Source organism: Megascapheus bottae, chromosome 1 (assembly GCF_031878675.1).
Source record: "Megascapheus bottae isolate mThoBot1 chromosome 1, mThoBot2.hap1, whole genome shotgun sequence".
NCBI lineage: Eukaryota > Metazoa > Chordata > Mammalia > Rodentia > Geomyidae > Megascapheus > Megascapheus bottae.
Window position 1 is genome coordinate 56,782,211 of NC_143509.1, and position 27,471 is coordinate 56,809,681.

The window sequence follows — 27,471 nt, forward strand, 5'->3', positions numbered from 1 at the left end:
CCACCTGTGAGGCTGCACTGCGGAAGGAGATGGCAGACTAGGGAGACTTCCTTGATTAGAAAGACTAAATCTTGAGCAGTCCGCACCTTGCTTTCCTTAGCTGGAAAATAGGGATATTAAACCTACCTCAGGATCAGAGTGAGGATTAAAGGAGGGATCCTTGCATAAAACACATTAAATGGAATCTGACACATAGGAGATTAAATATTGGTGTGTCCTTATACTTAGGAGGCAGAGAGAGGCAGGAGAATCACAAGTTTGAGTCCCAACTTAGTTAACTGAGACCTCATCTCAATAGCAACAAAAGGCCTGGATGCCTGGCCCAAGTGGTAGAGCACCAGTCTAACACGTACAGGCCCTGGATTCAATCATCAGTGTAGTAAAAACAAAGGAAAAGTAAAAGGTAACAGCTGAGAGTACTCAAGCAACTTGTTCTGGGCCTCCTAGTGTAGTGGTAACAGATTCGGAGTGGGGCCCTGGTTTGGTGGCTCCCTTTGTGTCATGTTGCAGGGTCTCCCCAGTGCCTTGTTAAAATGGGCTCGTGGGCACTCAGGACAACATTGACTGAGGGTGAGCCCACTTAGTGAAGTAAAACTGGCACAGGAGTGGACCTGACTTACACGTTACCAGTTCCATGAGTAGTTGGTGTGTGTTGTGAAGGAGTCGCAGAAACTCTCAGGGCTGTAGTTTGCTCGTTTCTGCAGTAGAAGTTGTGAGGAGGATCTGTAGTGATGTAGCATGCCAGTGACCTACAGCTGTGTCCCTAGCACCAGGTTTCCAGTACTCACCTCACAGTGCTTCCACAGACACCACGTGAAGCCATTGGGGCCGGGGGCTTATATGCTAAGTCAACTGTGGCTCCCAGGTCCTCTCTGTCCTGGAGTGGGGTGCCCTAGGGTGGCTGGACAAACCTGGTGCCTTTGCCCTCACCCACATGTCTCCCCTCAGTACTCCAAGCAGGTGGATGACCGATTTGGTGCCTACGTGGCATGCGCCTCGCTTGTCTTCCTCTTCATCTGCTTTGTCCAAATCACCATCGTACCCCAGTGAGTATCCCCAGCCCTCTGGGCTTCCTCTTCCGCCATGGGGGATCCCTGGGGTGGGAGGGTGGAAGTGGAGTAGAAGGGAGTTTGGGTTGAACCTGTTCCAGCTAGGAGGAGGGTTTTCCAAAATGCCCTCAGAGACTTGGAAGCCAGGGGGTGTAACCTTGCAGAGCCAGGAGGGAGGTGTGCCCAGCAGGCCCTGCCTCTGCAGGGGAGCCCTTTTCATCACTTCATCCTCTCCATGCATTTAAACACAGTTCCACTGCCCAGTGTCCATCTGCCAGGCTGGCTTCTCCGTGACCTTTGAGTCTTGAAAAACAAAATCGATACATCTTCAAAAGATAAATGTCTTTCTCCACTGTGGATATTTAAAAAAATAGATTTCAGGTTCTGAAGGTTTTTCGAAAAGAGGCGCTCCCTAACTCTTCGGAAGACTGACTGTATCACTGTGAGAGCCTTTGGCTTCTAAAGGACCACTTTGAAGTGGGCAGTGGGGAAATCTGGGCACAGTGGCACATGCCTGTAATCATGGCTCCTCAGGAAGTGAAGAAAGGTGGCTCAGGAGACCGAGGCCAGCCGTGGTGAAAAAGCACACACACTATGTGAAAACTCCAAAGGGCTGAACCCAAAAGGGCTTAGAATGTAACTAAGTGGTAGAACGTTTTCCCTAGCAAGCTCAGGGCCAAATTCAAACCCCAATACTGACTGCCAAAAGAAGGAGAGGGAGACAGAGGAAGAAGAAAGCAGCAGCAGAGACACAGCAGTGGCCTTTCGGAAATGAAGTTTAGTACATATTCGTACAAATGCTCTATGTGTATTGCGCATGTGCATATATCCATGTTTTTACTCTTTATTATTAAATCATTCAAGCGTGCAGAAGGTTATCTTTACCCATCCTATAGGTTTAACAGGTGATAATATCTTTCAGTATTCAGTTCATCTATTTAAGTACATTTTTCCCATAAAGGCCTCAACAGGTACCTATTGTGGGGGCATTTCCCCCCCAGTCACAAAACATTATACACCAAATAAAATTAATAACTTTTCCCTACTCTAACCTAACATCCAGTCTATAGTCAGATTTCCAAAACTCTTCTCCCAAAGCATTCTCCTTTTAATTTATAGCCAGAATCTACAGAAGATCCATTGTTCTTACGTTTTCTAAATCTTGCTTAATCTAAAGCATCTCACACCCAGCACGTGTTTTTCAATTGCAGATCCACTGAAGAGTTGCAAAGAGGCAGAGAAAGCTTCTGTGTGCCTTTCATACATGTTTTGGGGATGTTGACAATTCCGTAATTGCAGTGCAAGGATAAAACTCAGGGGAGCCCCAGGGAGTGATACTGCTCACTCACCCGCACACCCGCCTCTAACATCCTCACTTTCCCACACTGCCTTCCTTTGTTCTTTCCAGCCTGGGATACATAGACGGTTCCACAGCCTTGCTCGACTTTCGATGACTTTGGCCCTTTAATGAGCCCTGGGCAGTTAATTGTGCAGCACTTGGATTTGAGTGTGTCTAGTGTTCCAATCTGAGTGGGATTGTGCATTTGATGAAAGTTCCAGGAGGCACACAGTGTTGACATGCCTTATTTCTTTTTAAAAATAGCTATTGTACAGAGGGCTTACAATTAAGTAAGTCAGGTCATGAGTACTATGTTTATTATCTTTAAGTAACTGTGCAAAAAGATTTAAATTCAACAAATCAGTTTATGAATACAGTGCATCTTGATCACTGTCACCATTCCTTCCATTGTTCTCCATCTTTCCCAGCCTCCTTTGCTCTTTCTTTTTTTTTTTTTTTTGGTTCAGAGATGAGGCTTGAACTCAGGGTCTGGACATTGTCCTTGAGCTTTTGAACTCAAGGTTAGAATGCTCTACCACTTGAGCCACAGCTCTATTTCTTGCTTTTCTGTGTGCATGGTTAATTGGAGATAAGAATCTTATAGATTTTCCTGCCTGAGCTGGCTTCAAAATGCAATCCTCAGATTTCAGCCTCATGATTACAGGCCTGAGACACCCGTGCCCTGCCGAAGCTGCTCCTCCTCCTCTTCCCTCCACCTCTCTCCTCTTCTTCCTCCTTCTTCATTTCCTTACTTCTTCCTTCTCCTTCCTTCCTTCTCTTATTGTTGGAAAATACCCCTTACATTGACATCTGCTGTGACTGTCAGGATACCAAGTGAAAACCAGACACTGGTAGCTGGCTCCAGTGGGAGCCATTGCCTTAAACTGTAGAGTTGGTGGTATTGTAGGTCCTAATTGGCACAGGATCCCATTTTTCTGTATTGGAATGGTATAAATAGGAACTAAAGGTATCAACAAGCAAGCTGGGCATACATCCCATCACAGTTGAGGGGCCCTTAGCTTGAATGCCACTTTTCTTTCTCTGCAGCATGGCTTGGGAGCTGGGCCATGCCAGGTCTCTGCTCTGTCTGCAGTGGCTCCATTCCTTCCTCTGGCTGAAGCTCCCAATGGCTAAGGCATTTCCAGAGGCCATTCTCTGGCCATCCCCCCTAGGGAAAGGTCTTTCTTTTCCTCTGAGGAATCCTTTTCTCTTGCTGTATTTGTGAAGACGGCTAAGTGATGTGTGTGGACACCAAGAACAAAGGCATTGAGTCTTCCCAGGGGTGTCCCCTCTTGCCCAGGCTCTATGTTAGGCTACAGCTTGTCAACAAATGCTGATTCTCTCCCAGCTCCTCTCCTCTATCACAGCCCGGTAAGATGTTCTCAGGATAGTAATGTGCAAGGAGGGTCCTTCTCTAGCGCTTCCTGTCTTCAGTGAAGATTGCAGTTTGCCTCCAGAAGGAAATCCAGTAACAAGGGATAAGGATCCAGTCCTCCCAAAGATGTACCTCACCCTGATTCTCAGTGGCTGGCTAGACGGCTGATATTTGCCTTTTTATACATGTAGACCATCAATCAAATCCATTTTCAGTCCTCTCAGTTACTTATCAAGTCTTGAGTAACAATGTGGAGTGATAAATAACCATGACATGTTTTAAAATTGATTCTTCCAGCTTATTTAATGGAGAGTTCTTGTGAAGAGCTAAAGTAGGCACAATATTGGTGGAGAGTCACCTGGGTTTCCTTCTGCATCCGTGTGGGCTGCTGTTCCCTCTACAAAGGTGGCCATGGGTGGAAGGGCAAGAGCAGACTGTCATGGCTGTGTGAACCCTCCTCAGAGACCTGTGGAAGGACTGAGCCATGGGTTTCAGGGAAAAGAAAGAATTTGGGGTTCCTCATCTGGGGGCCCTGGAGCCATGAAGACAGACTTGAGACCTGTGGTCTCTGTGCTGGGCAGGCCCGGGGATCAGAGAGCTCAGCACCACCCCTGGACATGCTCTTCTTCATCTTCTCTCCTCCCCCAGCTCCCTGTTCATGCTGACTTTCTACCTGACCTGTTTCTTGCTGCTGACCTTGGTGATGTTTGTGTCCATGATCTACTCCTGTGTGAAGGTGAGTCCCCCAGAATCCCCGCGCCAGCCAGCAGCCTGCTCTGCACTGCCTGCCATGAAGGCCACTCCAAGAACTTGGTTATCATGCTTAGCCCAGGCAGGAAGGTGTGGGGTTGTATGATGCTGGGTCACACCATTCTTAATTGGCATTCTTAATTGTTACTATTCTTAAGGTCACCAGACTGCTTTTTCTCTCGCAGACAGTTTACTTTTTTATCCCATAGCTTATAAAAGGACATTGAATAGTTAGAATAGCCAAAAGGCAAAAGGGACCCAAGTGTTAACCACTTGGATAAAATCTGATTTAGACACAAGAAAATGACATGCTGTTCGACTACATAGCTGAACCTTTCAAAACACCATGTTAAGAGAAGCCAGATGTATATGATCACATATTGTATGATTCTACTAGTATGAACAGTCCAGAATAGGCAAATTCACAGAGAGAGACAGCCTGCAGCTGACCACAGGGCAAATGGGGATTCTTACTTATCAGATCTGGTTCCAGATAAGCTCTGTTCTCTGCATAGATTTCTGCTTGGAATGAAGAGAAATGATGGTTGTACAGGATTGTGATTGTAACCAGTGTTACTGATTGGCACACTTACCAATAGTTAAAATGGCAATTTATTCCTTCTCTCTCTCTCTCTCTCTCTCTCTCTCTCTCTCTCTCTCTCTCTCTCTCTCTCTCTCTCTCTCTTTCTCTCTCTCTCGGAACATAACTTGAACTCAGTATCTGACACTTTTGCTCATTGTCTGGCTCTCTGCCACCTGAGCCACACCTGCAAGCCATATCTATTTTTGTAATTTAATCTTATTGTAAAGGTGTTGTACAGAGGGATTATAGCTACATAACTAAGGTGATGAGTACTTTTGTTTTTTACCTTATTATTTTTTTCATATATTTTTATTGTAATTAATAGAAGGGTTACATTATATTCACCAGATAGAAGGTGCATTACTTCACAAACATTGATACCCTTTCTCATGTCTTAGTCCTCATTTCCCTCTCCTCACCCCCACTCCTCATCTTGTTTTCCCCCTTCCCTATCTGATTTCAAATAACCAAATACGCATATATACAATATATCAGATAACAAAGCAAAATACTGTAAAAATATGAGATAACCAAGGGACAGCAAAAGAGATGAGAGATAACATAGTACATTAAGGACAACAATCATTCATTATTTGGCTTTTGTTTCTATATCCTAGAGGTCCTTTCATTTAGCCTCATCCTATATGGCCTTATGTATCTAGGTTTTGCTCTATTGTAAATCTCTGCTAGGAGAGCCCAAGGTTTCTACTGATTATGACAAATGAGGGAAACCATTGAGCCTATGTTCCTTTGAGTCTGGCTTACTTCACTTAATATGATTTTTTCTAAGTATTTCCAGTTCCTTACAAATGGGGTGATGTCATTCTTTCTGACAGCAGCATATAATTCCATTGTGTACAAATACCACATCTTGTTGATCCACTCATCAACTGAGAGGCATCTGGGTTGTTTCCATATCTTTGCTATGGTAAATAGTGCTGCAATGAACATTGTTGTGCTAGTGGATTTAGTATGTCCTTGTTTCTGGATAATTGGGTAAATGCCTAGTAGTGGAATTGCTGGGTCATAGGGGAGCTCTATGTTTAGTCTTTTGAGGAACTGCCATACTGCTTTCCAAACCTTATTATTTTTCATTGTAATTAATAGAGGGGATACAGTTATAGTTGCCAGATAGAAGGTGCATTATTTCTCACACATTGATACCCCTTCTCATGTTTTTGTCCCATTTCCCTCCCTTTTCCCCCTCCCCTCATCTTGTTTTGAATAGTACATTTTTTGTCAAACATTATTACTTCCTCATTTTTCTCCCACTTTCCCTCCACCCACCTCCTCTCCCAACAAGGTGTAAGTTTATTTCCAACATAGTATCTTGTGAATATCTGTCATTTTGTTGTTCCCCATCCATTCCCTAAATCAGATAAGCATATATACAAGGGGTAACAAAATCAAAAACAGTGACAACAGGGGATAAACCAAAGGAAAAAAGAAAAAAAGAAATAACTTCACACAATACATTAAAATCAACAGCAGCAATTTTGTTGTGTGCATGCTGGTCCTGGTTTGTTTTTGTTTGTTTTTGTCAGTCATGGGATTTGAACTCTGAGTTTGGATGCTGTCCCTGAGCAATTCAGTTCAAGGCTGGGGCTCTACTACTTGAGCCACATTGCCATTTCCAGTTATCTAGTGGTTAACTGGAGATAAAGAGTCTTATGGAATTTCATGCCCAGGCTGGCTTTGAACCACAATCCTCAAATCTCAGCCTCCTGTATAGCTAGGATTACAGGCATGAGACACCTATGCCCGGCTGGTCTTGGGTCTTGAGTTCAGGGCCTGGGCACTTTCTCTTAGCTCCTTTGGCTCATGGTTAGCACTCTACTTCTTGAGCCGCAGCCTCACTTCCAGCCTTTTCTAAGTAGTTTATTGGAGATAAGAATCTTATAGGCTTTCCTGCCCATTCTGGCTTTGACCCACGATCTTCAGATCTCAGCCTTCAGAGCAGGTAGAATTACAGGTGTGAGCTTTCAGCACCAAGCTCATAGATATAGATATAGGTAGATATTATAGATAAATATTAGCCACAATAAAAAAAAGTCACAATAGGCCATCATAGTAGGACACGGCTACAATCTCAGTACTCTATAGGCTGTGTCAGGAGACCGAAAGTTTGAGACCAACCTGGGCTATGTGGTGAGTTCTGGTCTAACCTTCACTATATAATGAGACTATCTGGGGGGGGGGGGAAAGGTCACAATAATCTAAAGAAAAAAATACCCCTCAAAAAGAATATTGCTGGGGCCGGGAGTTTGGCCTAGTGGTTAAAGTGCTTGCCTAGCATGCACGAAGACCCGGGTTCGATTCCTTGGTACCACATACATAGACAAAAGCCGGAAATGGTGCTGAGGCTCAAGTGGTAGAGCTCTAGCCTTGAGAAAGTCCAAGGACAGTGCTCAGGCCCTGAGCTCAAGCCCAGGACTGGCAAAAAAAAAAAAAAAAAGAATATTGCTTTTTACGTATGGAAGCATAGTTACACTTATATTTCATATACTTAGTGGGACTATTTGAATCAGAATCAATACTATAGGTAGTCTACAATTTTTAAAACTGGAACCCAAATTTCCTCTTTTTTGTTGGCAGTTTTAGTAAACCTGAGCTGTTCTGATTCCATGCCATAGGAGCTCCTTGTTTTGTTTTTTGGGGTTTTTTTTTTGGCCAGTCCTGGGCTTTGAGCTCAGGGCCTAAGCACTGTCCTTGGACTTTCTCAAGGCTAGAGCTCTACCACTTGAGCCTCAGTACCACCTCCAGCTTTTTTCTTTGTATGTGGTACCGAGGAATCAAACCCGGATCTTCGTGCATGCTAGGCAAGCACTCCACCACTAGGCCAAACTCCCGGCCAGAGCTCCTTGTTTCTTATGTGTCTCGGAAAACAAGAGTCTCCTTCCTAAGTCTTCTAGGCAGATGCCTGCTCTGGGAAGCCAGGAAGGAGCCTCCAAACTCCCCCCCCCCCCCCCCCCCGCCCTTCTGGCAGCCAGCAAGCCCCACTTGCTGGCTTCTTTCCACTCTACCCAGACTCCTATTCACAGTTTTGAAACTAGGCCCTATTGCAGAGCCACAGGAAGCCTTTTGAAAAGTGCAAAGGGAAAACAGGAAACTCTCCCATCCACGGTGTTTAAGTGGCAAAGGACGGATGATAAAATGTTTATGAAAGGATTAGAAACTCTCTGTCATGTGTTTACAAGTAAGTGCCTTACCTAGTGTAAAACACTTCCTCCAAAACCCAAGTTCCATGGGAACAAGGCCTGCCACTTTCATTAACCACATATCTATTCTAAAATGCAGATGTTAGGCTGTTAGCTCAGTAGTAGAGCACTTACCTAGCATGCATGAGGCCCTGGATTCATCACCAGCACTGGAAAGGGGAGAAAAATAAAATTACCTGTCTTTCCTGTTGCATTTAACAGCTGACAAAGCACTTTCAAACATAATCACATCATCGAGTCTTGGTTTGCACTTTAGGAAATAGACATTCCCTATTTACTCACAAGGACACGAAAGCTCAAAGCAGTTAGTAATGTCCACAGGATTACAGAACTAGTAAGAGGCTGAGCAGGATTATTTTTTTTAATAGTAAAATCTTTGCTGGGCTCTAGTGATTCACACCTGTAATCCCAGCTGCGTAGGAGACTGAGCTAGAGAGGATTACTGTTCATGATAATCCCAAGCTGAAAGTCCAGAAGACTCACAGCAGCCTGGGAAGCCTAAAGTAGGTGGCGCACATTCCAGATGCCCACCCATTTGGGGAATCAAGGCCTTGTCCTAAAAACAACCAGCAAGCATCCGGCTGACGGTATGTTTAGCAGCATGCCAACCTGGCAGGAGCAAGGCTCTGAGTTCAAACTTCGGTACTGTCAAAAAAAAAGGCTAAAAAGTATAAATAAATAAAAAGTAAGATCTCTATTGAGATAAAACTCATATAGTATAAAATTCACTGTAGATGACCTTATAACTCTCAGGTCTTCAACATATTTACTAACTTGTACAATTATTACCACTATCTAATTCCAGAATATTGTTACCATTCTAAAAGAAAGTCCATATGTATTGATAGTTCATCCTTGTTTCCTTATTTTCTGCTTGTCTTGTCACAGGCCTTGGCAACCTTAATCTTTCTGTCTGTATGAACTAGCATGCCCTCAATAGCTTATATAAATTGAATCATACCTAGTATAATAGTTTTGAGAATCATCCACATTGTAGCACGTACTAGCACTTCATTCCTTTACATGCCTCAATAATATTCCATTGTGTGGTTGTAGTACAGTTTGCTTATCCCTTTGGCAATTCATTTCATCTTGCTATAAGTAATACTGTGATAAGCATCATACAAATAACCTACTTTTGATTGTTTGGGGGTATATACCATAGGTGGAATTGCTGTATTTTATGTGTTTCATTCCTTAAGTCATAATATTATCTTCCACAGCAAAAGCCTTATTTTACATTCCCACCAGCAGTACACAAGGGTTACAGTGTCTCCTCAACCTTACAAATATTCGTTGCATGAAAACTTTTATTTTGATGATGTTCACTTCATATCTTTTCTTTATTTGCCCATGCTTCTGATGTCATCTCTAAGAAATCATCGCCCAATCCAAACTCACAAAGATCTACTAGTGTATTTTCTTCTGAAAGTTTTATGGTTCTAGTCAGCATTTTCATTTCAATAGCTGGTCTACTTTGAGTTAATTTTGTTTATGGTATTCTTTTGCATGAGGATTTCCTTTTACTTTAACACCCTTTGTTAAAAAGATGATTTTTTTCCCCCCATACTGTTGAATTCTCATGGTATCCTGGTCAAAAATCTTATCAGTAAGAGTGTTCTTATGGACTCTTACTCTAGCTTATCTCTATGTCTGTTAGGCAGGATTTTAATCTAAGCTTACATTTAAAAAACCACAGTGATCTTTCCCTCTGGCACATAAGAAGGTTCAGGACGGATGTTTCTTATTAGCACAGAGGGACACCCCAAGATAACCCCCCTGACCTGCAGCTGAGTCTAGCTGCTATGATGGTGGTGTGAGGCTGGGACCTCTTAGAAGCCCAAAGGGGCTTAGGAAGGCTGAGCTGAGCTGGAGAGGAGCTGGGCCATGAGCTCCTCCACAGCCCTGTGGGATCTTCGCTAAATGCTGTTACTTCTCTGCCCCTTCCTCTGCCTCCTCGCAGCTCTTTCCAGCCCCGCTGCAGACCCTCTCCAGGAAGATCGTGCGCTCCAAGATCAACAGCACCCTGGTTGGCGTGTTCACCATCACACTCGTGTTCCTTTCAGCTTTTGTCAACATGGTGGGTACCTCCACGTCCCCATCAGTTATATCTCAATAAACTCTGCAGCCAACACCCACAGGCTGGGAGGGTGCTTTTCTGGAAACTCCTTTTCGTGTTCCGCCTCCTATTTGGGATCAGAGGTTACTCTTAAATTAATGTCTCACAGGAGCTTGTTTATTTGTGCCCATGTTGGGACTGAAAATCAGGACCTCAGGCTCTGGCTTGGTGTTGGCAGTCAAGGCTGGCACTCTACCACCCTGCTTACATTTCTAGCTTTTGCTGATTACTTGGGTCTCACAGATTTTTCTGTCTTGTCTGGCTTTGAGCCAAGATCATCAGGCTTCGGCCTCTTGAGTAGCTTGGATTACAAGCCAGAGCCCCGCGCAGCTCAGCTTCTTGAGAGCTTTTACTTTCTCCTTCTCAAGGCTGAGAGAACATAGGGAGATACCAAACAGGTGCAGAGCCCTGTCTCAGGGACGGGAAGGCACACTGCCATGCCTGCCAGGGACAGGCTGTGCCCATCCTCAAACTACTCCATACTCTTCCTCTTTTATTCCTGGTACACATGCAGCTGCACAGAGTCAGAGGGCATGCTGGCAGCCACCTGCCCCCCTGTGGGACGGGCAGCCCTGGCCTGGCCCCAGCGGCTGACACCAGCCCTGTGCCTTCTTCCCACCGTAGTTCATGTGTAACTCCAAGGACCTGGTGGGCTGCCTGGCACAGGAGCACAACATCACCAAGAGCCAGGTCAACGCATGCCATGTGGTGGAGTCGGCCTTCAACTACAGCCTGGGTGATGAGCAGGGCTTCTGTAGGAGCCGCTGGCCCAACTGCAACTTCCCTGAGGTATGTGCTGGGCCAGGGCTGGAGCCGGGGCAGAGGCAGGCCCTTCTGCTCTTCCCATACTGCCCAGCTGCTCAGGAAAGGGCAGCACCACCAGTCCACTGCCGGCTGGAGACCCCCTTACACAGAACCCACAGCCCTCCTCAGCACCACTGCAGCAATGACAGCTGTCTCACTAAGGGTTGCACAGGCGCAGAGCTGTGTCCACTCAGGAATGCTCATGATGGCCCAATGGCCTGGGATTGTACTTTCTCCTTTACTGAGCTAAGGCACTCAACCCCACTGGGTTTGTAATGCGCACAGCTGGTAAGCCACAGGGCTCCAGCTCGCTCACATTGCCTGCCTGTGGGGTTCACTCTAACTTGAGAGCTATACTTCTGGACTCTTTCCTCAGGGGAGCCCACCTTAGTCCACAGAGCATAGTGAGCAGGGAGGGAACAGAGGAAAGCCAGTTCCAAGCTAGAACTACTATAAACTGGCACAACCACTAGTTTTTAGTGTGTTAACAAATTCATATGGCCATCCTCTTCTAGAACATTACAGATACTTTGTTTCTTTTTGGTTGTACTATAGTCTAAACTCAGGACCTTCTGCTTGCTAGGCAGGTACTCGGCCACTTGAGCTATACGCCCATCCTTTTCATTTCTTCTTCTTTCTGTCAGTCTTAGGGCTTGAAGTCAGGGCTGGATCACTGTCCTTGAGTTTTCTCAAGGCTAGCATGCCACCACTTGAGCCACAGCACCACTTCTGGCTTTTTCTACATATGTAGTATCGAGGAATAGAACCCAGGGCTTCATGTATGCTAGGCAAACACTCTACCATTAGGCCACACTCTCAGCCCCTCATTTTTTCCTTTAGACTATGTTTTAAGTACGATCTTGAATTTTTGTTCTAGCTGTCCTGAACTGTGATCCTCCTGTCTATGGCCTCCCACACAGGTGGCACAGACATGTGCCACCACACCCAGCCTGTTTGTTGAGATGGCATCTCACTGATTCTTTGCTTGGGCTGCCCTTGAGCAGGTCCCCCTCAGTGTAAGTGGGATTACAGATGTGAGCCAAAAGAAATTTTGTCCCTGCAGGCACTTTGGTTCAAAAAGCAATGCTAATCTGTTCTCCTTTGTACAACCACTAGCAATAATAAAAGCAGTGCCAAGAATCCTCATTGGGAATAGCACAAACAAAGCACCAACAATACCACAAACAGAAAGGCGAGGCTTCTAGCTGGTGTCCTCCATGGCATTACCTCCTCCTGCACTCACTTGAGCCTGAATGGTGATGGCCCTCTGTCCTTGTCTGGGGAGGTCTGTGCTTTTGTCTGGTTCTCTGAGGACCCCTGACTCGCACAAAAGCTTGGAACTGGAGAGACAGCAGAAGCCCTCAGTGCTGGCCTCCCTCCTCGCCCTGAGAAGAAACCTGGCCATTTCCCTTCTGTGTGAACAAAGCCAGGAAAGCCCAGAGGCAATGCTCTGCTGCATCCACCCAGACAGGTGCTTTTCCCTCTTCTGCAGCCATGCAGCACCCCCACCACCACGCCTCCTCCAGCCACAGCACAGGGAGCCACAGCACAACCCTCTGCTTCCTGAGGTAGTCTGCCTGGAAGCAGAGGCTTTCCGTTTTTCCAGCTGTGGACTTCAGAACTGCAGATCAGAGCTGAGGCCTGGGCTTCCCCACAGCACTGAGAGTGCCAGCACAGGGCAGGAGCCTCACCTCGGGTCATGGGTGTAGGGCGCTCCTGAGGTAGGTAGCTTTGCCTATGAAGACACTGAGTGCAGGGACATAGAGTGAGCGGTCAGAGTCACAGTCAGACTACAGTGAATCAGGGGTGTGGACAGGTCAGTCTGGCCTGGAACCCTGCTCTCTCATTGCCTTGTATCCCCTCACTGGCCCCCTGAAGCCAGCGGAAACATTCCACACGACCCTTCACCTCAGGTCAGCTCCCACTGGAGGCTGGGGTGGGTGGGGCAGGGCGGGCTTGGGAGCTGATTTGGGGACCCCCTGCTCTCCCCGCAGTACTTCACCTACAGCGTGCTGCTCAGCCTGCTGGCCTGCTCCGTGTTCCTGCAGATCAGCTGCATCGGGAAGCTGGTGCTCATGCTGGCCATCGAGCTCATCTACGTGCTCGTCGTCGAGGTGCCCGGTGTCACGCTCTTCGACAATGCCGACCTGCTGGTCACCGCCAATGCCATGTAGGTGACCCTCCCTCCCAGCCCCTCCCAGGGCACTGCGGCCATGTGGGGACAGCAGGGGCCTGGAGGCCTGGTAGCACAGTACAACGTTAACGTCTTGCTTCTCCCCTGCTCTGGCCACCTGAGGCAGGGTAGGACGGGGGTCTTGTCTTCCCCATGTTCTCACCTCCACACTGAGACAACCAGCACCCCTGCCTTCTTGCCATCTGCTGGTTACTCACAGGCCTCAGTGAATTGTCCCCCATGTTTTAGGGGATAGCCTCTGCTAGGGCTGAGGACATGAAGGGTTCCATGTTCTCATGAACTCAGAATTTATGGAGGTCCTGCCATGGTAAGCACTGAGCTGGGCAGTGGAGGAATAAATAGATAACCCAACAGAAATGCCTCTAGAAAGAATCTCGGTAGTTGTGGGTTTGTGCTGCCCTAGGAGGAATGGAAGGGGCAGGGGGTGGGGAGGGAGGAGAAAGGGGAAGACAGGAAGGGTGAGGGAGGCTTAGGCCCTTTCTACATATGGATCTGGTCTGGGGCTGGAATCCAGGCCTTTCTTTCCTGCTCCTCCCCTTGCTCCTCCCACTGCTTAGGACAGTAACAGGGTTGAGGTCAGTGCTGCATCCAGAGACCCTGGTTTGAGTCAAGGGCAGTGCTGCTCAATAGACAAAACATGAAAGCCATGTGTGTGCTTTAAAATTGTTTAGTAGCCAGCTGGAGGTTGGCCTAGTGGTAGAATGCTTGCTTAGCATACACGAAGATCAGGGTTTGATTCCTCAGTACCACATACATAGAAAAAAAGCTGGAAGTGGTTCTGTGGCTCAAATGGTAGAGTGCTAGCCTTGAGAAAGCCCCAGAACCGTGCTCAGGCCCTGAGTTCAAGCCCCAGGACTGGCAAAATAAATAAATAAATAAATAAATAAATAAATATAAAATTAGTAGCTATAATTTAAAAGGTGAAGATTGCAATTTGTTTTGCAGCATAGGGACTGAGCCATGTACAAGTTCAGCATATGCTCTGCAGTGGAGCTAGTCCTCAGACCCAGAGTGCAATTCATTTTAATAACACTTTTATTTATCCAAAATTTGATCATTTAAATATAATCAATTAAAAATTAGTGGTGGAGGGGCCACGAGTTTGACCTATTGGTAGAGTGCTTGCCTAGCATGCACAAAGACCCGGGTTTGATTCCTTGGTACCATATACATAGAAAAAAGCTGAAAGTGGTGCTGTGACTCAAGTGGTAGAGCTCTGGCTTTGAGAAAGTCCATGGATAGTGCTCTGGCCCTGAGTTCAAAGCCCAGGACTGGCAAAAAAAAAAATAGTGATAGAATACTTTATCTTTTTCCACGGTGTTTGCAACCTGGCATGTAGTTACTACACACAGTGCACATTGTAACTTGCACTAGCCACGTTTCAAGACTCAGTAGCCTCTGTGGCCAGCAGTCCTCTGTGGCCAGCAGCTCGTGGGCCGCATGGGACAGTGCGGGTGTCAGGTTCGGCTGGAAGCAGCTCAGGGATGGGGGAAAGGTGGACCAATGTCCATCCAGAAGGGTGTGAGGTGAGGGCGGCTGAGCAGACAGGGTCCAGATGAGGGCTGGGTGAGCAAATGCTAGCTTGCTACCTTCCCTGTCGAGAGTGTGTTTAGTTACCCATACGCATGGGTGCTGGATGATAGGGCCCAGAGCAGCAGTACTAAGGGCTGCAGAGCCAGGTACAGGAGGGCTGGACATGGGGGTTGAGGGAATCTGGTAGCCGTTCTACACCGGTCTCCCCAATCTGTGTTCACAGAGACTCCAGCAACAATGGCACCGCCCAGTGGTAAGTGGACGCCTTTTCTTTGACTGCCCCTCCCTGCCCTTGGGAGAGAGCAGCCTTGGGACCAGATGGGCAAGGAAAGAGGCTGCTGACCAGGAGGCGCTCCCCTCCGAGGACAGCCGCCTGCCTTACTGGTTTGGTTTCCACCCTGGCAGGGTCATCTGTGGACTCAGGGCCTCATCAGGGTCTCAGCTCCTATTCCAGGCCTCATTTGAAAGCATTTAGCCCTGGGTCCTATCCTGGAATGGAGAGCGGGAGGTGGAATGCTCAGGAGGCCTGGAGCCTTTGCAGGGTGAGGCCCTGCATCCGGAGCTGTGTAGACAGCCCCTATTAAGAGCCTTTGTCAGGGTTAAGAGGACTTTAAGCCAGATGAGGAGAGCCTCCTGCTTGTCCAGTGTCTCAGCTGGCATCCTGTAGCCAGCAAGCTAACCCTTGTCACCATCTTGAAATGAGGGTTTATCTCATTGTACAGATAAGGAAACCTGAACAGACTTAAGGTTGTCCAGAGATGGGAACAGTGTAGCCTGTTGGGTACCCCTTTTTCCTGCACTCACCACCCACCCCTGCCTCATCCACTGAGGACCCGGGGTGTACAGGGTGCCTGGTGGAAGGACTGACTTCATCTCCCAAGCTGATCAGAGGGGAGCACTGAGTTGGGGGGGGTATCAGGAGAGGCATAGTGCCTGTGGAGCTGCAGGAGAGCTTCCTAGAGGAAATATTGCTTCAGGGAACTTAAGCAGGAAGCAGAGGAAAAGAGAGGCACATATGGTGAAAAAGGCCTGGGGCAGAAGCCTAGTAGCTGCTGTGAAGTACCAGGGTCGTCTCAGGGTGTGACCTGTGCCCCACAGCCCTGAGCACGCGACCAAGGTGGCCCTGAAGGTAGTGACGCCCATCGTCATCTCGGTGTTCGTGCTGGCCCTGTACCTGCACGCCCAGCAGGTTGAGTCCACCGCCCGCCTGGACTTCCTCTGGAAACTACAGGTGAGCGGCTCAGGAGTGAAGGAGTCCATGGAGCCCACCTGTGGACGCTGGCCCAGGCATCGTCCTGCACTGACAAACTGTCCTGCTCAGGCCCAGAGGCAAAATCTGGGAGCCCCAGAGACACACACTGGCCATGCTAGGCCCTGATGAGCCCAGGAGTACTTTGGGCTCATCAGTGCCAGCTAGCATTGCTGTGTGTGTTTGCAGGTAGACACAGACAGGCACAGGCATGCAGTTCCAGTTTGTGGTAGGCAGTAAGCCGTGACAAGGAAGAATGGCAGGAGGGTAGTGGGGGCTGGCAGGAGGCTGGCCAGGGCTTGATGTGACCAGAATGGAGTCTCCTGCCAAGGAGGAAGGACCAAAAAGCACCAAAGACATAGATAGGAAGCCCAGCCAGGTGGCAGAAGCCGAGGCGGTGGAGTTGATCAGTGGCCCCAGTTCTGACCCTTGCTGAGGGTAGAACGTAGCCAGCACCAGCCCTCCAAACTGTGTGCTCATGGCTGGCAGTGTGTCTCCCTGGAGGAAAGGCAGCAGGGAAAGGGCACAGGAGAAGGCCTTGGGGTGGGAAGGGAGACCTGTGACTCTGGCCTCTCTCAAGACCTTGCCAAAGCCTGTCCTGGTGCGACCCCATCCGTAGACCATATCAGCTCAGGACGGCTTACTTAGCTTTTCATCAGATGGTTTTTAGTCCTGAGCCTCTGCTGGTTCCTCCATGGGCCATCAGGTGAAGAGAAATACAGAATCCCCACGCCAGCCTCCTTTCCAGAGCCGGGTGCAGCTGGCCCTCATTCATGGAGAAGGATGTGGTCACAAGAGCATAGGTCACCAGAGCTGGGTAGCAGGGTGCATGCCACTGGATTCCATTGGCATCTAAGGGTAGCTGGGCTAGGGGAGGCACCCGTTGGGGTGCAGTAGCTTCCTCAGGAATGGCTCCAGTCTCACGGCACACCTCCCTGGCTCCAGAGTCCAGCCAGCTGTGGACAGTATGACCACGAGATCTTCTTAGCACAGGGGCAGAGCTTGTGGCTGAGTCACCAAGCTCTCCTCCACTGGCTCCTGGCCCCATAATCCTGTGAAGATGCAGCTCTTGGCTGTGGATAGCCACCACCCAGTGAGAATTGGAGCTCTGATGAGCTGGCTTGGTCTCTGCTTGTTGCAGTCAGATGGAAAGCATTCTCTCATTAGGAATAGTCCAAGCAGGCCAGCTAGATCTTTCCAGTGGCCCTACTGCTGCTTCACCAATGCAGCCATCCCCAGCCAGGGACTCTTTGTGCACCATCAAGGGCAAGGAAGGGAACGGGCAGTTGTGCAGATCAAGAGCCCACACTGGGAGACGGGAAGCAAAATTGGTGTGAGGGCTTCTTCCCACCCTGACTGGCACCCGCTCTCCTGTTTGTCACTGGTACTTGTTCTACACGGAGTCCGCTCTCACAGGAACCAGGGCCAGGCAGGCCTCTGAGCTGTTTGCCCACGGGGTCAGGCAAAGAAGCCTCTGTTAAACTACTTTTCTGGTCACATTTCCTGATCATAAAAAGAAAAGAAAAGGCCAGGAGCCCTTGGATCGTGGAGGGCCGCTGCAGATATGGGTGTGCTCCATTGCTTTCCCCTGCCAACTACTTGTCTTGGGAAAATAAGATCCTTTCAGCCTCTCCTCTCCTCTCACATCTCTGCCTCCAGCCTCCAGCCTTCATATGTTATTTGACAAGAAACAAGCAGGGAGAGTTAGATGCTTGCTAGTATCAGGACCCTCCCCCCCTCCATCGCTCACTGCCATGGCCATAGTCATGCTCTTTAGACAACACTTTAAAAGCAGAGACTGTGGGCCAGGAGTTTGGCCTAGTGGTAGAGTGTTTGCCTAGCATGCACGAAGACCTGGATTCAATTTCTTGGTAGAAAAAAATGTTGGAATTGGGGCTAGTAGTACCTGGCCCTGAGTTCAAGGCCCAGGACTAGCAAAAAAAAAAGTAGACTTTTTGTAGGCTGGAACAGAGGAAGAAACTGAGGGAAACTCCTCTGTATAATACCTCAATAATATCAGTTAAATTTCATTAAAAAAAAAAAAAGGGCTGGGAGCCAGGCATGGTGGCTCATGCTTGTAATCCTGGCTACTCAGGAGACTGAGATCTGAGGATCAAGGTTCAAAGCCAAATGGGCACAAAAGGACCTGAGACTTATCTCCAGTTAACCTCTAGAAAACGGGGAGTTGGGCTTGACTCCAGGGCAGGGTGGTAGCCTTGAGGTTAAGAGCTCAGGAACAGCTCCGAGGCTGAGTTCAAGCCAAATAACCACAAAGAAAAAAGAAGGGGCTAGGGCTGGGAATGTGGTTTAGTGGTGGAGTGCTTGCCTTGTATGCATGAAGCCCTAGGTTCTGTTCTTCAGTACCACATACACAGAAAAAAAAATCCATAAGTGGCGCTATGGCTCAAGTGGTAGAGTGCTAGCCTTGAGCAAAAGAAGCTCAGGGACAGTGTCCAGGCTCTGAGTTCAAGCCCCGGGACTGGCAAAAAAAAAAAGGCTTGGCACTGATGGTCTAAAATCCTAGCTACACAAAACCACCCTGGGCAAGGAAGTCTTGAGATTCTTTCTCTTACTAACTACCAAAAAAAGCCAGAAGTAGAGCTGTGGCTCTAGTGGTAAAGGGCTAACTTGGGCACTTGAAACCTTCTGTTGTTGGTGTGACTCATACTGTGTGTGTGTGTGTGTGTGTGTGTGTGTGTGTGTGCGCGCGCGCACGCATGGGGCACATGCACACCAGCCCTAGTTCTTGAATTGAAGGCCTGGGAGTTTTGCTCAAGGCTAGTACTCGACCCCTTGAATGATAGCTCCACATCTCACTTTTTGGAGGTTAATTGGAGATGAACAACTCATGGATTTCCTACCTAGATTGGCTTCAAACCTCAGTCCTCAGATCTCAGCTTCCTGAGTAGTTAAGGGGTGAGTCAGCGACATGCTGTTTGTAGTAGGACTGCTGCTCAGACCCCTCTTGCCGGCTCCTCTCTCCTCAGGCCACAGAGGAGAAAGAGGAGATGGAGGAGCTGCAGGCCTACAACCGGAGGCTGCTGCACAACATTCTGCCCAAGGACGTGGCCGCTCACTTCCTGGCCCGTGAGAGGCGCAACGATGAACTCTACTATCAGTCCTGCGAGTGTGTGGCCGTCATGTTCGCCTCCATTGCCAACTTCTCTGAGTTCTATGTGGAGCTTGAAGCCAACAACGAGGGTGTTGAGTGCCTGCGGTTGCTCAATGAAATCATTGCCGACTTCGATGAGGTGCTGGGAAAGGGTGGCAGTGGGCTGTGGGCGGGGGCATCTCATGAGTTCCCAGCTCCCCCTCCTTCCACCTTGGTATATGAACAGGGATGGTTCTGATGGCAAGAATCTGGCTGTTTCCTGGTCACTGTCTTAGGTACCTGAGGCTTGATACAGTGATGAGACCTGACCTAGCTTGCCTGATGTCACTGCTTGTGCGTGGCAGAGCTGGGCTTTTAGTCCAGGCTGTTTGAACTTGAACATTCATGCTCCCAGGAACATGGATAACCCAATGTCTGCACCCAGGGCTTTAATGGAGGAGTCACCAATAAGAGGAGGAAGGCAAGCAGAAATGTTAAGCCTGGGCAGCAGAAGCAGAAATAAGCCATTGTTCCCTTTGCTTCTTGTGTTGAGTAGCCAGTGTGTGCTGACTAGGGCAACCAGGTCGGCACTCTACTGAGTGCAAGCAGCACAGCTCAGTGGGACTACATATGGGCCATGGGGCACAGGGGAGCTGGACTGGGGTGATGGAGGCAGACACAGAGCCCTAGGTGGCTCAGTGACTGCAGTTGACTAGAAGTGGCTAGGGTACTGCCATCTTTCTGGACCAAGATGGGGAGGTTTCCTGAGGAGGCCCATGAGCCACTGAATGGGAAAAGGCTGTCTAGTCCCTGGAGGTGAGGAAAGGCCTTCTCAGGGCTCTTGGAGTGGCGTGGACAGGTAGGTGAGTGTGCAGTCCTACTGGCCCCCGAGCCAAGGCCTGAGTCTGTGCCCCAGGGTGAACAGGGGACCCAGAACACCATTCTGCTATACTTCCCAGAAATCCTGTGCCCTTCTCTGCCTACCTCAGTGCCCAGGCTTGGGCATGACTCAGTTTTGGTCTCCTTCTGTCCAGATCATCAGTGAGGACCGGTTCAAGCAGCTGGAAAAGATCAAGACCATCGGCAGCACCTACATGGCCGCCTCAGGCCTCAATGACTCCACCTATGACAAGGTGGGCAAGACCCACATCAAAGCCCTGGCAGACTTCGCCATGAGGCTGATGGACCAAATGAAGTACATCAATGAGCACTCCTTCAACAACTTCCAGATGAAGATTGGTGAGGGCCGAGGCACTGGGAAGGGAGGGCTGGCATGGGCTCTGCCACCCCCACCTGCATCTGCTGTTGCAGGTCACCAGCAGGTGGTGATGTGGTCATGTGTTTTCCTGCCCGGACACAGAGGGAGCACATAGCAGTCACTCAGTGCTGGCCCTGCCCGGGCGTGTTGGGCTACAGGTGATACAGACGGACATTTCTGTCCATGTGCTGGGAAGACTAGGCTGGAAAGACTTCGTCAGGATGCTCTGTGCTGGCAAGCAGCAGACACTTCTGGTGGCTTTGGGCAGAGTACACTGCCATTTATTTGTGACACTGATGTAATCAATAGCATTGCTTTCTTTAGGAGTATTCTCAGTTCAGGAAAACAAGCAATCCTATCAAATACTTGCCAATTTAAAATACGTATAAATGTATTATCAGTTACCACCTTTGCAAATTTATAAAGATAATGGACATATGTTCTACAAAATTATTAGAAAAAAGAGTGAATTTAAGAAAAACCTAAATAGGAAAAGAATCAAGTACTACTGTTAAGAAAATGATTATATTTCAACTTTTTAAAGAAAGAGTGGGGCTAGGATGTGTAGCTCAGTGGCAAAGCATTGCCTAGCAAGTACAACATCGTGGGTTTGGTCCCCAGTACCAAAAAAGAAAAGACAAAAAAAGAGAGTTAAAGAAAAAGACAGAAACAAGTGGATTAAGGGGATAGTTGCTGAGTTCCAGATCCTGTGAACTGGGGGAGGAAGAGAGAAATGGTAGGATATGATCAGTAGAGCCCATGAGTCTTTTTTGCTGCCTTCGCTGCATTCCATCTTTGACAAGTGCCTTGCCTTTTTTGATGACTTCCACAGAACTTTCTGGACATGTTGGTGTGTTCAGAGGCGAAGGCCTTGGGTTGCTGTCAATATAGGGACAGGAAGATTTCTGGTGTTTGAGTCTAACCTGGGACAACATGGACCTCCTTCATCTCCAAAAACACCATTTTCAAATTCTGTTGTCAAATATTTTCAAATTCTCTTGTCAAGGTGATGTACAGAGGGGTTACAGTTACATAGGTAAGGTGTAGAGTACATTTCTTGTCAAACATTGTTACCACTCCTCCCGCCCGGGTTGTAAAGTTAATTTCCAACACAGTGTCATGTGAGTATCACTGCACTGATTCACCCTTGTCCTTTGTGTCACCTTTTTGTTCTCCTTCCCTTAATCAGATAAATGTATATACAAGACACAGGGTACCAGAATCAAAACCAGTGACAACAGACACAAAACATCTTTTTTAAAAAGCAAACAACAATAATTTGAACACAAGATGTATTATTCTGTTTGTGCTGTATTTTTATTACCAATTTTGACACCTTCAACTCCACAGAGTGGACAACACAGTAGTGAAAATCCATGAGTGGCCATGTACTGACCACACAGCTTCCATCCATAATGCAGTTTCAGAGTTATTACTCTGAACACTTTGTGTAAGGTACAGTGTATTTCTATAGTTCACTTATCTTCTCTTACCTGGGACACACAATCTGACAGAGTGCAAGTCTTGGTCATGTGTCATTCTCTCCTTTTGAGGTTTGTGGAGGTAAAAAAAAATGCTTTCTGAAAGCAGAATGTTTTCTTCAAGTTTCATGCATTATCAGTTCCATAGGTAGGTCTTAAGCCTTAAATGATTCAGATTTCAATTATTTTAAGGCAACAATTCACCCAAAAAATAGGCATTTCACTTCTCAATACCAAAACACTAAACTGAAATATAGTGAGTTATGAAAAACAAATATTGTGCTCATTTATATCCTTGACATTTTTTGCTAGTCCTGGGGTTTGAACTCAGGGCCTGGGTACTGTCCTTAAGCTTTTCCAAGGCTAGCACTGTACCACTTAATCCACAGCACCACTTCTGGTTTTTCTTTTTCTTTTTTTTTCTGTGTGTGGTACTGAGGAATTGAACCCAGGGCTTCATGCATGCTAGACAAGCACTCTACCACTAGGCTATGCTTGCAGCCCTAAAAAGACATTTTTGTTCTGGCCTGGATGTCAGAAATCAGGCTGTACTAAGCTACTTGTCTCTGAACACAGTGCTTTGTGGATCTGAGGTGCTACTTGCCACTGGCTACTATAAAGCCCAGGCAAATACAGCTGGGGTCTGCTGGAACTGAGCTGCAGTCTAGGTCTGTGTTAATTTCACGCTTGGGGTCATGTAAGGCTACATTCCACCCATCTTATTTTTGTAAACTTCCTTAATAACTTCATTGGACTCATTTCCAGTCCAATAAAGGTGGCTAATCTACCAAGAGTTAATAACTAAGGAGCCTTGAAAAGCAGACCAATAATACAGATTCAGAAACATGTTTTGGAATAGTCAGAAGCCATCCAGACTTGGTGTGGCCAGTGAGGCAGACAGCTGTAATAGCACATGGGGTAAGAAGCTTCCTGTGGTGTGACAGAACACACAGAGACAAACTGCGCAGAGAGATGGGCTAGGAACCAATTCCTAAGAATGAGAATGGCAGAGACCCACAGGAGTGGATCCCGTATGTAGAGTCTCAGTTAATTTTACAGGCATCAAGAGGAAAGATAAGAAAAGGCAGTTGGGTTATGCAGGAGGCCACTGGAAGCCTTGAGATCACAGTTGGCAATGGACATGCAAGGGCTAAGCATGAAGGGGTGGTTGAGGTGCAGAGATTGTACAGAGATGATACGAATGAGGGTGGGCACAAGCACCTCTGTTAACCTCACAAGTGTGGCTGACTTGTGTCCCCACAGGACTCAATATTGGCCCTGTAGTGGCTGGAGTGATCGGGGCTCGCAAGCCTCAATATGACATCTGGGGCAATACAGTGAATGTGGCCAGCCGCATGGACAGCACGGGTGTGCCTGACCGCATCCAGGTGAGTGCACGAGGTAGTTCCCAGCAGACCATTCATGACTCCCAATCAGAACTCCTCTCCAAATCCAAGGGCGGTGAGAAACTTGGCAGAGTTCTGGAAGCTTGGAGAACTCAATTGTTTCAGGCTCTCAGTACCTTGGACAGATCTTTGCAGGGCCTATGCAGAGCCCTCTACTGGACACAGAAGGAACTGGGCAGGTGAAGGTAGGCAGAGCTACTACTCTGGTCCAGACACTCAGGACTGAAGTTGCGTGCAAGGAGCAAGGTCTTACTCAGTGGAGCTCACAGTTCTGTGGGCCTGGTTCAGAAAAGCCACTTAAGGCTCTCTACCCTTATCCATCAGGCCCAGTTGTCTAGGAACAAGCCAGAGGCCCAGATTCTTTTTCCTCTCTCCATCCTTTGCGAACTGATACTTGGATTCTCAAACCGGCAGCTCTCCAGCGGCTCTTCTTCACTTTTCTCAGTGCCTCTTGTTCCAGACTGACACAAAGGCCCTGAACTGGGTTCTTGCACTGCCCTGGCTCACCAGCAGGACTGTGAAGACGTCAGCCTCAGCCTTGGTTTTCTCCAGTGCTAATTGTCCTTTTTTTTTTTCTTTTTCTTTTTCTGGGACTTGAACTCTGGGCCTGGGTTACTGAGCTTTTTTTTTTTTTTTTGCCAGTCCTGGGCTTGAGCTCAGGGCCTGAGCACTGTCCTTGGACTTTCTCAAGGCTAGAGCTCTACCACGTGAGCCCCAGCACCACTTCTAGCTTTTTTCTATGTATGTGGTGCTGAGGAATTGAACCTGGGTCTTCGTTCATGCTAAGGCAAGCACTCTACCACTAGGCCAAACCTCTCTGAGCTTTTTTTTTTTCTCAAGGTTAGTGCTCTACCACTTGAGCCTCAGCACCACTTCTGGCATTTTCCAAGTTTACTGGATTACAGGCATGAGCCACCCCCACCCCTGTGCTAGGGAAAGGAAGAAGGGCTGGATGGGAACTGGGGTCCTGAGAGCAATGGGGTGTAAAGCACCAGCCAGGTATCACAGCACCAGCCGCACTAGGGCTTTCATGCAGAAAGCAGAGCTCATCACAAAGCAGGCTCATCTTAGCAGATCACACATCACACCTTCGTCCCGGCTCATGACAGCCAAGCTGGGAAGGTGTGCGTGGCTGCGGCCAGCAGTCCTTGTGTCAGGAGAGCCCACAACACTGGTCATCTGGCTTCCCTCTCTGCCCATTACAGCAGTATACTTGATGAATGAAGTTCTAGTGAGTTCTCTTCTTTGACCATAAAGCTAAAGCAGAGACATGCTCAAGATCTGGAACAAGGTCCAGGCCATGACATGTAAGCAAAGGCAAGTGAGGCAGATGTCCTGGGCCTGCAGATAATAATAGTACTTACCAGCCGGGTGTAGTGGCTCACGTCTATAATCCTAGCTACTCAGGAGGCTGAGATCTGAGGAGCGAGGTTCAAAGCCAGCCCAGGCACTAAAGAACGTGAAACTCTTATCTCCAATTCACCACTAGAAAACCAGAAGTGCATTGTGGCTCAAGGGGTAAGGTGATAGCCTTGAGCTGAAGAGCTCAGGGACAGCACCCAGGCCCAGGGGTAAGCCAGTAGTAATCTTAAGCTGAAGAGCTCAGGGATGGTGCCCAGACCCAGAGTTTAAGCCCCACAACCAACAAGATGAAATAAGCAGTGGTTCCCAAACTGTTTTATAAAACCCCGTGTTTAGACATCTCCCTGGTCTATAATGGTAATGGAGTGATACTTCTACAGAAGACCCTAATTCTGCACTTAGTTATTGGTTATTGTGACTGATCACTCTGAACGCTCACATCCTGCTCCAAACCCTTCCCCGTGCACAAGCAGCTACAGACACTTGGAGGAGCTCAGAAGTAGTTGATGGGAGGGGCTAAGAACCATAGCTTTCATCATTCCATGACAAGTCCCTGGCTGTCTCCAGAGCCCCCGGTGAAGGGGTACCACATGCCCATGTTGGGGAGTGGACAGGAGGTAGCATTCAGAGGAACTGTCCCCATAGCAGCTCATAGCTAGGGTCATTGGTGGCGTGTGTTCTCACTTTTGCCTCCTCAGGTCACCACAGACATGTACCAAGTACTGGCTGCCAACACATACCAGCTGGAGTGCCGAGGCGTGGTCAAGGTCAAAGGCAAAGGCGAGATGATGACCTACTTCCTCAATGGAGGGCCCCCCCTCAGTTAGCAGCTACCATACAGTGGTGCCAGCAGCCTGGCCTCCAGAAGAAAGGAAGCCACTTCTTATTGCACCATGTGGGCATTGGGGACGGCGGACCTCAGCCACATAGCCATGCTGGTGAGATTTCCACTTGAACTCAGAAGCAGCCTCTGCCTTTGCTGGTGGGAGTGGCCTCTGGCCAGGGCCCCGGTGCCAGCGTCCTGCGAGCACCAAGCTGACCAAAGATGTTTCTGCAGAAGACTCGGCTAGACTCCAGCTGAAATCTTGAGTTTTCTGACAGGTGCTGCCACTGTGCGGTGGGGCAGAGGCGCTGCTGGAGCCTTCACCGGGGAGCGCAGCCTAGTGCAGTGGCAGGCCTGAGGGAAGGACTCAGCTGTGATGGGTGGACTGGTGGGCTCGGCGTTAGTCTGGGAGTACCCAGGGAACCCGAAGGTCTGCTTTTCCATGTGAGCCTTTAACTGACAGAGACTGCACCCCCATTCCTGGCGGTGCTTTGGGGCAAGAGTGCTGGTTTTGGAGGGCCACGGCCTTCGCTGTCCTCTGCCTACATCTCCACGCACACAGACAGCGAGCGCCCTGGGAGGGAAGTAGGATTGATGGAGACTGGGAGGCGAGAGGATACCACATAGGGGGAGCAGTGGCTCTGGGGAAAAGAAAATATTTATTAAGTAAAACAAATTTTCTGTGCCCTTCTTTAGACTCTGCTAGTTGTATGCGTGTAAGAGACACACAAGCAAAAGAGGATGTCACTGGGGAGGGAGGGTGGGTACCCCGACTTGTCTTTTTTGTATTTTTTATTTTGTATTATTGAAAACCTTGGAGATCTAACAGATATACCAAATTCTATATTTTGTAAATTCTCTATATTAGAAAACAGTTGTGCACAGCGGGGCGTTTGTGCTCATTTGTACTGTACGGATGTCGGTGTGTGTCCTGGTGTGCGTGTCTGTGTGCGCAGGCTGTGGACTGGTCCCCTGCAGCATACGTTCTCATCTCAGACTTGGCAGTTTGGGGTTTCCTCAGGCACCCCTTTCGGGTGTCATACATTCAGATTAAGTAGGAAAATCCAGTGGCACATTACCCCATCTCCAATAAGTGCACCCACGCAAACATACACACATACATACACACACACATTCCAAACACCCTGAGTTAGTACAGGTGCAGTGAGAGGAAGACCAAGCTTCTTTCCCACCCCCACTGACCTGGGCACCTTAGCCTACACAGGCAGCCAGCCATAGCCACCCTTCCACTCTGCACTGTCAGCGTTTACTGCCAGAACAGAGGCAGCCCTGGCTGACAGTGAAGAGCTCAGGGATGGCCGTCCCTCCCCTTCTCTCCCCCCCCACCTGCAGGCTGGAAGCCCACCCTGCGTGACCTACTCAGCTGGCTGAGGCGCAGGCCACCCTCCCTGGAGATGACTGCTGTGCAGGCCTCTGGTTTGGGGATGGAGGTAGCTTTACCCTTTCAGCTGTAAACCAGAATGAGTAGAGCCAAGGAGCCACAGGAAAACGCTCACAACAATTTTGTCTAGTTTTTGATTTTGGGGGAGGAGGAAAACTTAACTTCTGAGGGATGCATTTAGAAAATGATATTCTATCATAAAGTATAAACAGCATCCTTAGGGCTTAGGCCCAGATACTTTCCTTGCTTCTCAGGGCAGAATTATTCTCCCCTCCAACAGGAGCTTGAAGGTAAAGTGGCAGCTATATGCCAACTGCTGAAATGTCACTTTGAAGTCTCTGTATCACTTCACCCTATCCTGTCCCTCCCAGCCTCGTATGAACAGCTGAAAGGCAGTGTATGGACCCCAAATTGCCAAGTTCGAGTGTGTCCTGT

The 27,471-nt window shown here is 48.3% G+C and overlaps 2 protein-coding genes across 2 annotated transcripts in view; one reads left to right on the top strand and one right to left on the bottom strand.

Annotated features, from left to right (window-relative positions):
- The window catches only part of Adcy5 (adenylate cyclase 5), a 137,501-nt gene extending 111,375 nt beyond the window's left edge, over nt 1-26,126 (top strand). Inside the window, exons 11-21 of the mRNA XM_090345333.1 lie at nt 949-1,046; nt 4,412-4,499; nt 10,278-10,394; nt 11,058-11,222; nt 13,232-13,407; nt 15,188-15,217; nt 16,063-16,195; nt 19,201-19,464; nt 20,339-20,543; nt 23,307-23,431; nt 25,510-26,126. Of these exons, the coding sequence (XP_090201459.1) occupies nt 949-1,046; nt 4,412-4,499; nt 10,278-10,394; nt 11,058-11,222; nt 13,232-13,407; nt 15,188-15,217; nt 16,063-16,195; nt 19,201-19,464; nt 20,339-20,543; nt 23,307-23,431; nt 25,510-25,638 (1,530 nt within the window). The 3' untranslated portion in view covers nt 25,639-26,126. The remainder of the gene's footprint in view (nt 1-948; nt 1,047-4,411; nt 4,500-10,277; nt 10,395-11,057; nt 11,223-13,231; nt 13,408-15,187; nt 15,218-16,062; nt 16,196-19,200; nt 19,465-20,338; nt 20,544-23,306; nt 23,432-25,509) is intronic.
- The window catches only part of Sec22a (SEC22 homolog A, vesicle trafficking protein), a 64,132-nt gene continuing 62,758 nt past the window's right edge, over nt 26,098-27,471 (bottom strand). Inside the window, exon 7 of the mRNA XM_090345311.1 lies at nt 26,098-26,275. Coding sequence (XP_090201437.1) covers nt 26,177-26,275 — 99 coding nt within the window. The 3' untranslated portion in view covers nt 26,098-26,176. The remainder of the gene's footprint in view (nt 26,276-27,471) is intronic.